The 13,477-nt window shown below is 45.2% G+C and overlaps 1 protein-coding gene across 3 annotated transcripts in view; it reads right to left on the bottom strand.

Annotated features, from left to right (window-relative positions):
• Positions 1-13,477, bottom strand: part of LOC124007709 (partitioning defective 3 homolog B-like) — a 171,153-nt gene that overhangs the window by 32,839 nt on the left and 124,837 nt on the right. For all 3 annotated transcript variants that reach the window (XM_046318418.1, XM_046318419.1, XM_046318421.1), the window contains 2 exons: positions 3,636-3,743; positions 3,162-3,479 (listed from right to left, as the gene is read on the bottom strand). In XM_046318418.1, the coding sequence (XP_046174374.1) occupies positions 3,162-3,479; positions 3,636-3,743 (426 nt within the window). The remainder of the gene's footprint in view (positions 1-3,161; positions 3,480-3,635; positions 3,744-13,477) is intronic.

The following is a 13,477-nucleotide window of genomic DNA, read 5'->3' as shown; positions in this document are numbered from 1 at the left end:
ATCCATGGACACACCTGCCATCGAAGTCCTAATGAAAACATTTCCAGCACTAAATGATGTAGACACTCCAGAGTCAACTTTCTCCTCTCTGACAGGTGAGGGGGGAGGAGGACTACCACTACTGAGCATGTGCACATCAAACACACACGTAGGTCTGTATGCACACACACACAAATGAAGCCACAATATAATTTAATTCTCCACTATCCAAATTGGTCCTCTAAAAACGGCATTGGATTCTAGACTGGAGTGTTGCTAGGTTACAAAAGGGCTTCGCTGAAAAAAACCACTGAGCGGGTTTGAGTGTGTGTCGGGCAAAGCTGTGTGTCCATATGCATGAATGAATCAATGAATGGGTGCGTTTCGCAAGCAGATGTGTGTTGTAAGTCTGTAAACGTGTGTGTGTGTGGTTGGAACCCAGGACTATGTGGCGTAACTAAACTATCATACAGTCAATTCCAACCAGACTAAATTGATCATGTCACGCTGTTGCTAGCTGAAATTAGTCATCCATTACAAATGTCAGTAGAATATGGAGTGTTCAAATGATGCTGCTGTAGTCAAGCAGGGAGAGGAGAGGGAGAGACGAAGAGACAGCAAGGCGGAGAAATAGAAAGAATTAAGTGGCCAGTCAGACGAGAGGGGAGGAGCCTCACTGGTCTGTCAAGCTGCTAGACTGTGGCTAATTATCCTCCCCTTTTGTCCCCCCCCCCCCCCCCCCCGCTCTCTGTCCGACTCGCTCCCTTCACAGCAGTCAATCTGTTCCTTTCCCTCCCCTCTCGCTCCCTTCCCTCTATCTCAACCTCCCTCAAACTTTCAAATTAAATCAGACGTTATTCGTCATATTCCTCGTAAACCGGTGTAGACTAACAGTGAAATGCTTACTTAGGGGTCCTTTCCCAACAATGCAGAGTTAAGATAACCAAAAAACAAAAAAAAGATAATAATAATAATAATGACATGAGGAAGAAACACAGTGAATTATGCACATATAGGTAGGTGTAAAGTGACTAGGCAACATGGTAGATAATAGACAGTAGCAGCAGCATATGGGGTGAGTGTGAACGTGTGGTGTCAGTATGCATGTGTGTGCATTCTATGTGTGGGCGTATGTAGTGTGTGTGTGTGTGTGTGTGTGTGTTGGGGTTTCAGTGTAAGTATGTGTGAGTGTGTGGGTAGGGTCGAATGTGTATTCAGAGTCAGCACAAGAGAGTTAGTGCAAATAAGGGCCAATGCAGGTAGTCCGGATAGCCATTTGATTAGCTTTGTAGCAGTCTTGTTTAGCAGTTGTATGGCTTGGGGGTAGAGGCTGTTCAGGGTCCCGTTGGTTACAGACTTGGTGCACTGGTACTGCTTGTCGTGTGGTAGCAAAAAGAACTGGCTTTGACATTTTTTCCTGGTGTAGACTTTGTTACCTCTCTCTCCCTTTAAAATGACACCACCTACTTAATGATTCTAAACAGCGTACTTTAAATGTTTGCTTCGGGCAAAGCTTGAGGGTATGCGGACCCTAAACCCTCACGCTGAGAAATGGCCACAGTATTCTCATAAATGATGCATTCACGGCTGTGTGTTGGGTTGTTAGCGATACAGCGCATTTGGAAAATATTCAGACTAAAATGGAATTAAATAGTTTTTTTCTTCATCAATCTATACACAATAATGCAAAAACAGGTTTTTAGAAATGTAAGCAAATCTAAAAAAATACATGAAATCATACATTTACATAAGTATTCAGACACTTTAATCAGTACTTTGTTGAAGAATATTTGGCAGCAATTACAGCCTCAAGTCTTCTTGGGTATGACGCTACAAGCTTGTCACACCTGTATTTGGGGAGTTTCTCCCATTCTCCTCTGTATATCCTCTCAAGCTCTGTCAAGTTAGATGGGGAGCGTCTCTGCACATCTATTTTCAGGTCCCTCTAGAGATGTTCAACCGGGTTCAAGTCCAGGCTCTGGCTGGGCCACTAAAGGACAATTCAGAGACTTGTCCGGAAGCCACTCCTGTATTGTTTTGGCTGTGTGCTTAGGGTCGTTGTCCTATTGGAAAGTGAACCTTCGCCCTAGTCTGAGGTTTTCATCAAGGATCTCTTTGTACTTTGCTCCGTTCATCTTTCCCTCAATCCTGACTAGTCTCCCAGTCCCGGCCCCTGAAAAACATCCCCCAGCACGATTCTGCCACCACCATGCTTTACCGTAGGGATGGTGCCAGGTTTCCTCCAGACGCTTGGCATTCAGGCCAAAGAGTTCAATCTTGGTTTAATCAGACAAGAGAATCTTGTTTCTCATGGTCTGAGAGTCATTTAGGTGCCTTTTGGAAAACTCCAAGTGCCCTTTACTGACAAGTGGCTTTCGTCTGGCCATTCTACCATAAAGGCCTGATTGGTGGAGTGATGCGGAGATGGTTGTCTCTCTGGAAGGTTCTCCCATCTCCACAGAGGAACTCTGGAGCTCTGTCAGCATGACCATCGGATTCTTGTTCACCTCCCTCACCAAGGCCCTTCTCCCCCGATTGCTCAGTTTGGCCGGCTCTAGGAAGAGTCTTGGTGGATCCAAACTTCTTCCATCTAGAATAGGCCACTGTGTTCTTGGGGAATTTTTGGGTACCCTTCCCCAGATCTGCGACACAATCCTGTCTCAGAGCTCTACAGACAATTTCTTAAACCTCGTGGCTTGGTTTTTGCTCTGACATGCACTGTCAACTGTGGGACCTTATATAGACAGGTGTGTGCCTTTCCAAATCATGTCCAATCAATTGAATTTACCACAGGTGGAATACAATCAAGTTGTAGAAAAATCTCAAGGATGATGAATGGAAACATGATGCACCTGAGCTCAATTTCGAGTCTCATAGCAAAGGGTCTGAATACTTATGTATATACGTTTTATTTTTATTTTTTATTATACAAAATTTAGTATAGAAAAATAAGTGAAATAATTAAATAAAAACAGAATTTTTAACATAAATACATTATCTATCATGGATATTTATGTTTTTAAATGGATCTTCGAAGGCAACAAAGATAACAAAATATCCCCCCATGCTTGCCCAATCCCACTGACCCCATAGTGACAGTATGACCCACTACAGCAACGCTAGGCCATACATTGGAGTGCACTGTGAAGGAGAGATTTCTTGTTTTTTTTGGATCAACTCACCTGTCGCTCGGAGGGGGCTGAAGCTGTGACGTGGAAGTTGAGGGCGGGGCTCTCTGCTTGTTAACCTTGGCATAGAGCCCCTCTAAGTCTTCTGCCGAGGGCTGGCGGCTGTGTGAGGGTCCGCCGGGGGGTGGTCCCCCGAGGGCTCGTTGAGGAGAAGGGGTGCGGCTGAGGTAGGAGGGCGAAGGGCCCTTGGGGGGCTCCCGAAAGGTGTTGATACGGGCGTAGTTGGGGTCATGGTCATCGTCCTCTAAGTCGGGTGGCAGGGGGTCGGGGGTCACGTGGCCGTCCCGCACCTCCATGTATCGGAGCTCGTGTCTGTCGGTTATATAAGAGGGGATAGATACCGTCACTCACTGTCTGAATCAAACTCACATTAACTTGATGGGATTGGACAAAGAAACGGCATACATTGTATATATGTGATAGCGTGGTGTCTACACACAGATAACAGGGCAAACTGTGTGAGCTCACCTCACTCCCTCCTCAATCTTGTTCAGCTCCTCCTCGCTCAGAGCCTCCAACTTCTGCTTGGTAGCCTTCACCTCCGCCTTGCTCTTCTCCTCCTTTTTCTTGCCAAACCTGGGGGGATTGAGAGAGAAAGAAAGAGAGAGACAAAGAGAAAAGAATTGAAAGATGTTGTTTAATTTGAGATTCAAAACATTGTGGCAGTTCGTAAAGCGACAATAGAGGCTGCAGAGATTATGAAAGGAACTAGTTGTGCAGCAGGACACATAGCAGTGGAGAGACGACAAGAGGTGAGAGAAGGAGTGGACCCGAGGCTTCGTGTTTGGAACCAAACAGCAGAATCCAGTTCACACCGCAGCCAAACATGTGTTCACACTTCCACACAGCAGGACACTGCACAGCATCGATTACACACATAGACCCTGTACACACACACACACACAAATACACACACACACACACACACACACACACACACACACACACACACACACACACACACACACACACACACACACACACACACACACACACACACACACACACACACACACACACACACACACACACACACACACACAAATACAGTACACCAGTCAAAAGTTTGGACACATCATCTCATTCAAGGGTTTTTCTTTATTTTTACTATTTTCTACATTGTAGAATAATAGTAAAGACATCAAAACTATGAAATAACACATATGGAATCATGTAGTAACCCCCAAAATAGTTAAATATAAAATCTATTTTGTTTTGTTTGAGATTCTTCAAAGTAGCCACCATTTGCCTTGCTGCTCCCGAGTGGCACAGCGCTCTAAGGCACTGCATCTCAATGCGGTCCCTGGTCCGAATCCAGGCTGTATTATATCCGGGCGTGATTGGGAGTCCCATAGGGAGGTGCACAATTTGGCCCAGCGTCATCCGGGTTTGGCCAGGGTAGGTCGTCATTGGTAATAAGAATTTGTTATTAACTGACTTGCCTAGTTAGAGGTTAAATAATCAATTGCCTTGATAGGATGTCAAGAGTGTGCAAAGCTATCAACCAGCTTTACCTGGAATTCTTTTCCAACAGTCTTGAAGGAGTTCTGACATACGCTGAGCACTTGTTGGCTGCTTTTCCTTCACTCCGCAGTCCAACTCATCCCAAACCATCTCAATTGGGTTGAGGTCAGGTGATTGTGGAGGCCAGGTCACCTGATGCAGCACTACATCACTCTCCTTCTTGGTCAAATAGCCCTTACACAGCCTGGAGGTGTGTTGGGTCATTGTCCTGTTGAAAAACAAATGATAGTCCCACTAAGCGCAAACCAGATGGGATGGCGTATCGCCGCAGAATGTTGTGGTAGCCATGCTGGTTAAGTGTGCCTTAAATTCTAATTAAATCACTGACAGTGTCACCAGGAAAGCACTCTCATACCATCACACCTCCTCCTCCATGCTTCACAATGGGAACCACACATGTGGAGATCATCCGTTTACCTACTCTGTGTCTCACAAAGACACGGCAGTTGAACCAAAAGATCTCAAATTTGGACTCCAGACCAACGGACAGATTTCCACCAGTCTAATGTCCATTACTCGTGTTTCTTGGCCCAAGCACGTCACTTCTTATTATTGGTGTCCTTTAGTAGTGGTTTCTTTGCAGCAATTCGACCTAATTACGCAGTCTCCTCTGAACAGTTGATGTTGAGATGTGTCTGTTACTTGAACTCTGTGAAGCATTTATTTGGGCTGCAATCTGAGGTGCCATTAACTCTAATGAACTTATCCTCTGCAGCAGAGGTAACTCTGGGTCTTCCTTGCCTGTGGCGGTCATCATGAGAGCCAGTTTCATCATAGCGCTTGATGGTAATTGAAATTTTCCAGATTGACTGACCTTGATGTTGTTTCTCTTTGCTTATTTGAGCTGTTCTTAACCTAATATGGACTTCTGTGTACCACCCCTACCTTGTCACAACTGATTGGCTCAAACGCATTAAGGAGGAAAGAAATTCCACAAATTGACTTAACAGGGCACACCTGTTAATTGAAATGCATTCTAGGTGACTACCTCATGAAGCTCGTTTAGAGAATGCCAAGACTGTGCAAAGCTGTCAAAGGCAAAGGGTGGCTACTTCAAAGAATCTCAAATATAAAATATAATATAAAGTGTTTAACACTTTTTTGGTTACGACATGATTCCATTTGTGTTAATTCATAGTTTTGATGTCTTCCCTATTACCCTACAATGTGGAAAGTAGTAAAAAAATAAAGAAAAACAAAGGAATGAGTAGGTGTGTCCAAACCTTTGAGTGGTACTGTACACGTATGTGCACACACAGATACCATGACGACCACACACACACACACACACACACACACACACACACACACACACACACACACACACACACACACACACACACACACACACACACACACACACACACACACACACACACACACACACACACACACACACACACACACACACACACACACGTTCGCAATTCACAGCAGAGAAACACTGCCCATCGCTCACACAAACACTATTACACACATACGAACCAAACTCACTCCCACATGTTTATTAGCGCCTTTTCCTCTGGTATAATGGTTAAAGGTTGGTGATAATGCAGTGTGATCATTTGCTAGAGTGGGTTAATGCAGTGGGTGTGAGTTGGAAATGTGGTTGAGATGATGATTAACTGGTATTAATATACAGCATGTATTCTGAAGTGATACGACATGCTGACAGACAGAGGTGAGTGCGTGTAGCTCCGGGGTGAAGTTTCCCCTCGGTACAGATCTCGGATCAGTTTCCCATCCCCCTATCCTAACTTTAAACATTAGCGGGGAAAACGCAAAATGGACCCAGGGGCAAGCATCTATCTGACCCCTAAATTGTTATTTTCTCACATATACTGAACAAAAATATAAAATGCAACATGGTAAATATGCCCTAATCTATGGATTTCACATGACTGGGCAGTGCCGCCCACTCACTTGGGAGCCAGGCCCAGCCAATCAGAAATAGTTTCCCCCCCACAAAATAGCTTTATTACAGACACAAATACTCCTCAGATACTCCTTGTGTTGTGTGACAAAACTGCACATTGTGCACCTGTATAATGATCAAGCTGTTTAATCAGCTTCCTGATATGCCACACCTGGTCAGGTGGATTTTCTTGGCAAAGGAAAAATGCTCAAGAACAGGATGTAAACAAATTTGTGCATTTGAGAGAAATAACATTAGAGAAATATGCTTTTTGTGCATATGGAACATTTATGGTATCTTTTAACTCAGCTCGTGAAACATGGGACCAACACTTTACATGTTGCAAACCAGGACTTGTATTCACAAAACATCAGTGGGAGTGCTGATCTAGAAACAGATCTCCCCTCCAATCATTTGGACACAAAAGGCAAAACTGATCCTCGACAGCACACTGTGGTTACGGGCCCGAAAGTGTTTTTGCCCTCCAGTCATGGAGCTGAATCACATGTCGCTCTCAAGCTTCCGAAGGGACACTCAACCAAAACACGGTTCTCTGATCCACAAACTATTCCCCCAATGGCCTTCACAGGCAAGCAAGACATACAAATCCATGGATGAATTCACATATCTTTATTACACAATGGGTGTTCTGTCAGGTAGAGTATGTCTGGTCTTATAGCCCCATGTTACCAGGGGCATGGCCTGGGGGCAAATCTGCCACAACCCTTTCCGATGGGGGCCGCAGAAAACATCCAGATGGAAACACATGATTGTAGAACAAACAACACCTCTGTGACAATATCGAATAAGAAATCATGACGTTTCTAGAAATATATGTAAAAACAGAACACGCCTCTTTGACGTAGAGAAGAAGGGATCGCAATCAGCTCTATTCATGACATTTCTATCGGCGACTTTTGCTTATGCTGAACACGACTGCGGTGTTTGGTGTGTGCCTGTGCGTGCGAGTCAGCTCCCTGCCGAGTCCAATCTGATGTCTGTGTTCAGCTCATTAGGGACAGGGGGCCTTTCTTAATTCTTGTCACTGGCTCTTCTCATTACAGCCCCGAGGGGGACATGGTGTGAATGGCAACCCTGATGGAAGACAGAGGACACACTCAAATCAGCCGAGGGTCACTGCACTGCTGCTGGATCGCCAGATTGGAGTGGAATTTATCACGGAATGTAACAGTATTTTAGCCTTTTCACTTTTGCACCTGACCCAGGTGCATGGGTTAGTCCTAAGCCATATTTTTCAAGCGTCAGCTTGGCCTTTTAAAATAATAGACAGGGAGGACCTGATCCTCGATCAGCAAACTACTCCAAGCCCAAATAGCCTATCATTGCTTCCCGTACAACTTGCAGACACCGAATCACTGTCAGAAGAACAGTACTATGAATGGGTGAAATGATTGCCCATTCTTAGCATGGTGCTGGCAGTAGTATCTATCTCACAGACACTTCAATGAGACCCGCCCACTTTCCCCTTCAGAACAGCCTCAATTCGTCTGGGCATGAACTCTGCAAGGTGTCGATTGTGTCCGATAGGGATTCTTGCCCATGTCGACTCCAATGCTTCCCACAGTTGTGGTGAGTTGGCTGGATGGCCTTTGGCTGGTGGACCATTCTTGACACACACGGGAAACTGTTGAGTGTTTCATATCACATGGGAAACTGCAGATTTTCATACCATCATTACCATCCTTCTCTAATTCCAGGTTTTACGGTATTACTGGCATAGCACACAAGGGGGCACTAAAATCACTAGAAAAGCCTTTTGGGCTTCTATTACCAGAATGCTACCAAAATGTGAAAAATCTAATAGCGAAATTACATATCGACGCTGTTCGCTAAATGCTAATGAGAGAAAACGAACAAAGCAATTGCAAACACAGGCAAATCCAGCTCATAAAGTTATACAAGCACAGCTAGTAGCTACTGAATGTGTAGACCTTTTCAAGCTTAAGTTAACAAGAGAAATTGTGCAAATGAACACCTGTGATTCATTATTTCCTGAAAGGAAGAGCAGCATGGGTACATGGAGCAAATGGGAGAAAAACGGATTGCAGAAAGCCATTATAAAATATCTGATGGCAAACATTTAGCAGTGAATTGCATACAAACTGTTCTGAGGAACTACGGCTTCATAATGTAAAATGATGTGGCAGGTGCACAAGTTGACGGCAGGTACTAATTTAAAATGTATTGAAAAACTTCAAATCAATATTTTTTTGAAGGTATTGAAAACCATCCCGTGTCCTTTTTCCCAAATACCCCGGTATACAGTATACCGCCCAAGCCTATCCAGCCGCATTGCGGTTCTTGACACAATCAAACCGGTGTGCCTGGCACCTACTACCATACCCTGTTCAAAGACATGTAAATCTTTTGAATGGCACACATACACAATCTGTGCATCAAAGCCTAAAAATCCTTCTTTAACCGGTCTCCTACCCTTCATCTAGACTGATTGAAGTGGATTTAACAAGTAACATCAATACGGGATCATAGTGTCACCTGGATTCACCTGGTCAAGGAGAGAGCATGTTCCTGATTTTTTGTACACTCAGTGTATGTACCTGCCGTGGGGAAGGTACAAACCCATTTCCCCTTCATCATCATTTTTCACTCCTTCATTTCGCTAATCTCACCCTCTACCCTTCCCTCAGCATTTCTTTTCCCAAGACAATCAGGTGGTGTGGAGATCTGAATTGGTGGTCAGACTTGAAGTTTGATTTGCTTTAAGACGACGACGACAACAAAAAGGATTCGAGCGAGACAGAATCCAGCTCTGAACAATCTCGCTGTGTAACTTTGTCCTTAGCAATCATGTTCGTTCAGAAATACGGATGTCATTGCTCATCTGTCGTTTCCTGTTCTCGTTTGATGCAGAGACACCACTCTGTGTGGGAAAGCTCACTGGGAGCCACACACAGCCGCACAAAGAGTGGGAGATCTCATTTAAAAACACACAACACCTACATCATAGCACTGGCTGCATTACCTTCTCATAATGGTGTAAGATGGATGCTCTGGGTTACTGGGTCATTGGTGTCGCGGTTTAATGTGATCCTACTGTCACAAGGGGCCAAACGGAACCATTAGTGGCAGAGCGCTCTCATCATTAGTCTGCCTCTGCCGGTGTGCCAGAATCACCAGAATGGCTCTTGGGTCTACGACAGTGACACCCTCTTGTGAGAGGAAATGAAGAAACTAGAACCAATATCCCCAAAATGTCCAAGTATGACAAGACAAAAGACTGTCCGGTTGAGTCCCAGTGAAAATCAGCTTTTTTGGAAGGCGCCTTGCCTCATCATCTTAAATCACCTCTTCCAGAAGCTTCTCCATGCTCATTACATGACATTCTGAGGAAGTGGGTGAGAGAAGGGGGGGGAGGAAAAGAAAAGGATTGTGTCTTCTTTCTAATGAGGTTCAAAACACAGTGAGATCACAGAGAGCCTGGGTGATGTAATTGCCCTGCGACCTGTGGAATAGGCTCCCTGGGGAGGGAGGGAGGGAGGGAGAAACAGAGACGGAGACAGAGGTACAAGGGAGGGAAATAGAGTAAGGAAACATACTGTAGCCTATTTACCAGTATGTGTGCTAGACTCATTTCCTCCATTATCATCCGTGGTTGGCAGCTCAGGAAATGAAGCTGGTTTTATTGTTTTACCGTGTGACAACAAGCAGAGAGCAGGGAGTGGTAAATAAATAGGCTTCCATCAGCGCTGTTGGATGGGGCCAGTGGGAAACTGGTTACCGGTGAAGCGCTAACGACTAGCTAAACAGCCATTCATTCGGCAAGAGTGATGGTGTCAGGAGACAGTTTTACAGTCTGTCTGTCGGGTCTGTCAGGGGAGTTCATTGACGACGCCTGTCATCTATGATGGAATTGATTGAGGCTAACAGCTGAGATGTGCCCGCAGTGCGCCTGGTCTGGCGGACACACGCACACTTCCAGTTTCATGCACGCGCACACACACAAACATTGTTCCAGGTGGGTAGGCCTGACCTCTTAGGCCAGCTGAAGCGCACACACACACACACACACACACACACACACACACACACACACACACACACACACACACACACACACACACACACACACACACACACACACACACACACACACACACACACACACACACACACACACACACACACACACACACACACACACACACACACACACGAGAGAGAGACAGAAATACACATATGATGATATACCCATTCCTACACATTCCAGAGGATGAGGAGTTGATCACCCATAAAGAAGCGGGGATAATGCCTTGCAAAATATGCATCTGCCTTTGAGTACCAAAATAACAAGCTGGGAGAGAAAGAGCGAGAACGACAATGAGAGAGAGAGAGAGATAGGAGACAGAGAAGAGAGAGAGAGAGAGCAAATGGAGAATGAACGAGAGAATGAGGGAGAGAGAGAAAATGAGAAAGAAAGAGAGAGAGGGGGAGGGATAAGCCAAAGCTCCCATGAAAGTGTGGCACGGCTGGAGCTTAGAAATAGAGAGAACAGTGAGGCTTCCAGAGGCGGCGAGAGAGAGATAGAGAGAACACTTCATCTCACAGCCTATAAATGTTATCACGGTAATTAGATTGCTGTGTGTATTTTCTACCGGTACCTCGGTGGAGTTGGAAGTTTTGGAAGCCAGAGAGACAAGTAGGGATGAGTTCAATTAGAAACAACATAAAGAGGTGTGATGTAACAGGGGCTCTTTGGTGTTTTCTGGTACAGAACACTGGAATACTGCAGTAGTGTACATCACGCAGAGGACAGTGAAGAAGCTCGAAGTGTACAAGTATGTTGAGAAAGAATTAAAAACGCTCCTTCTAAAAGCAGGGGGTCATATCACTCTCATTTGTGTTTTTTTCTTCTCCATTCGGAAACACAGAACAGGAACACAGAACTCAGCCACCCTGCACACACTTCCTCACCATACCCCTCTCTACCTTCTTCCCCCGATTGACAGCGTGAGAAGCTAATCACAGCTCCTTCCTGGCAGCAGAAAGCTACGCCCCCCCTTCAATAATTAAAACAGAGTCTCTCGTCTCTCATTATTCCCACTGGGCATAATTAAATCTATTTATCTTATTTCTCTCCATATGCATACTGCAGCAGGCGGCGGCAATTTGGGCTAAATCACCTCCCATTAACACTTCGTATTAAGAGTTATACGACCAAATAGATCAAAACCACCCTTCCAGATGAATCTATTGCCGTTAGAACTGCCACTGCTGTCGAGCAATAAAGACGGTGTTGAAGGGAGCTTCGAGTGAAACGACGATTAGTTCAGCTGTAGGCCAATAATGTTCCGTGTTGTTATTGATTTATCAGTTTCACGCTGGATGCAATATGCATGCAAGCACACGCACACTGCGTGCGCCCGCAACACATCCGGCTGCATGGACATCCAATAGCACGCCCGGACCAAATCTAGACAAACAGGAGCCTCCGATGCACAGTTGAAGAAATGAAAACAACACAAAGTATGAAGAGAATAGGGAATGGACGAAGAACCAGGGAAGTAAGCAGATAGTGAGTTGAGCGAGACGAGACGGAGAAAGATGTTTTCGGGGAGTGAGGTCTGACTGGTGTGATATATAATGTTCTCAGGAGTGTCTTCATTAATGTGGGAAGAGTGTGTACGTGTGAAGTGAAAAGTGAAAGGTGTGTGTGTGAGAAAAGTGAAAGGTGTGTGTGTGAGAAAAGTGAAAGGTGTGTGTGTGAGAAAAGTGAAAGGTGTGTGTGTGTGTGTGTGTGTGTGTGTGTGTGTGTGTGTGTGTGTGTGTGTGTGTGTGTGTGTGTGTGTGTGTGTGTGTGTGTGTGTGTATCTTTAAACAGGGTCTGGCCAGTCCCGGGTGTAATGCCATGTCAATCAGACTGCTTAGCCCGAGAGAGGAATGAGAGGAGAGAGGGAGGGGGGCGCTCCCTCTCTGACGGCCACAGAGTGAGAGATGCATCTGTCACCCAAGGGCAGCACGTGAAATATGGGCTTTATTTTAGTTGTTTGTTTTTCTGATTTCTGCCATATTTTAACGATTCATGCACAAAGCACTAGCTCCAGGCAATTTGTCTTGTCTCCTTTTTCCTCCACTTCTGTCAAAAACAAATTAATATTTAATGAGTCAGTTACACGTCTTACTTTCACACTCATTTGGGAGGGAGAGAGTGATCTTTGGTGTGTGTGTGTGTGTGTGTGTGTGTGTGTGTGTGTGTGTGTGTGTGTGTGTGTGTGTGTGTGTGTGTGTGTGTGTGTGTGTGTGTGTGTGTGTGTGTGTGTGTGTGTGTGTGCAAGTGAGTGACTATTTGTGTTTGTGTGTGTGAGTGAGCATCTGTGTGTGTACATGCGTTTGTGTGTGCACATCTGTGTGTGTGTGTGCGCGAATGTGCTCATGTGTGTGTGTGTGTTTATCCAAGCACTGTTTGAGCCAGTCATTGAGTCCAGGACAGCACACAGAATCCGGGATGAAGAGATACCATTGGGTGAGAGTGACTGATCAAAAGGTACCCAGTTAGAACGACTCCATCCAGACTACTAAAGGTGTTGAGGATTCAGACACACCAGAACAATGACATAGACCCGAACAAGCAGTGAGCAGGTGTAATGAAAGACGGAGGAGGAGGAAAGAGAGAATGTGTGTGACAAAGAAAGGGAAAAGAGAGAGCGAGAGAAAGAGGCACCATTGGCCAGCCAATAATTGCACTGCACTTTGATTTCAAAACAAGTAGTCCAAGGAAGAAAATGAGAGAAGAAAGAAGTGTGACCCTCCATATCCCCAACTCCCCCCTGCAGACAGCATTCCTACCCCATGAAAAGGGCAGGATTAGAGGTTAACGTGCTGTGACCACTCC

The sequence above is a fragment of the Oncorhynchus gorbuscha genome, linkage group LG21 (genome assembly GCF_021184085.1).
Source record: "Oncorhynchus gorbuscha isolate QuinsamMale2020 ecotype Even-year linkage group LG21, OgorEven_v1.0, whole genome shotgun sequence".
Classification (NCBI taxonomy): Eukaryota; Metazoa; Chordata; class Actinopteri; order Salmoniformes; family Salmonidae; genus Oncorhynchus; species Oncorhynchus gorbuscha.
The sequence above is the reverse complement of the archived record's forward strand: the minus strand, read 5'-3'. Positions and strand labels throughout refer to the sequence as shown.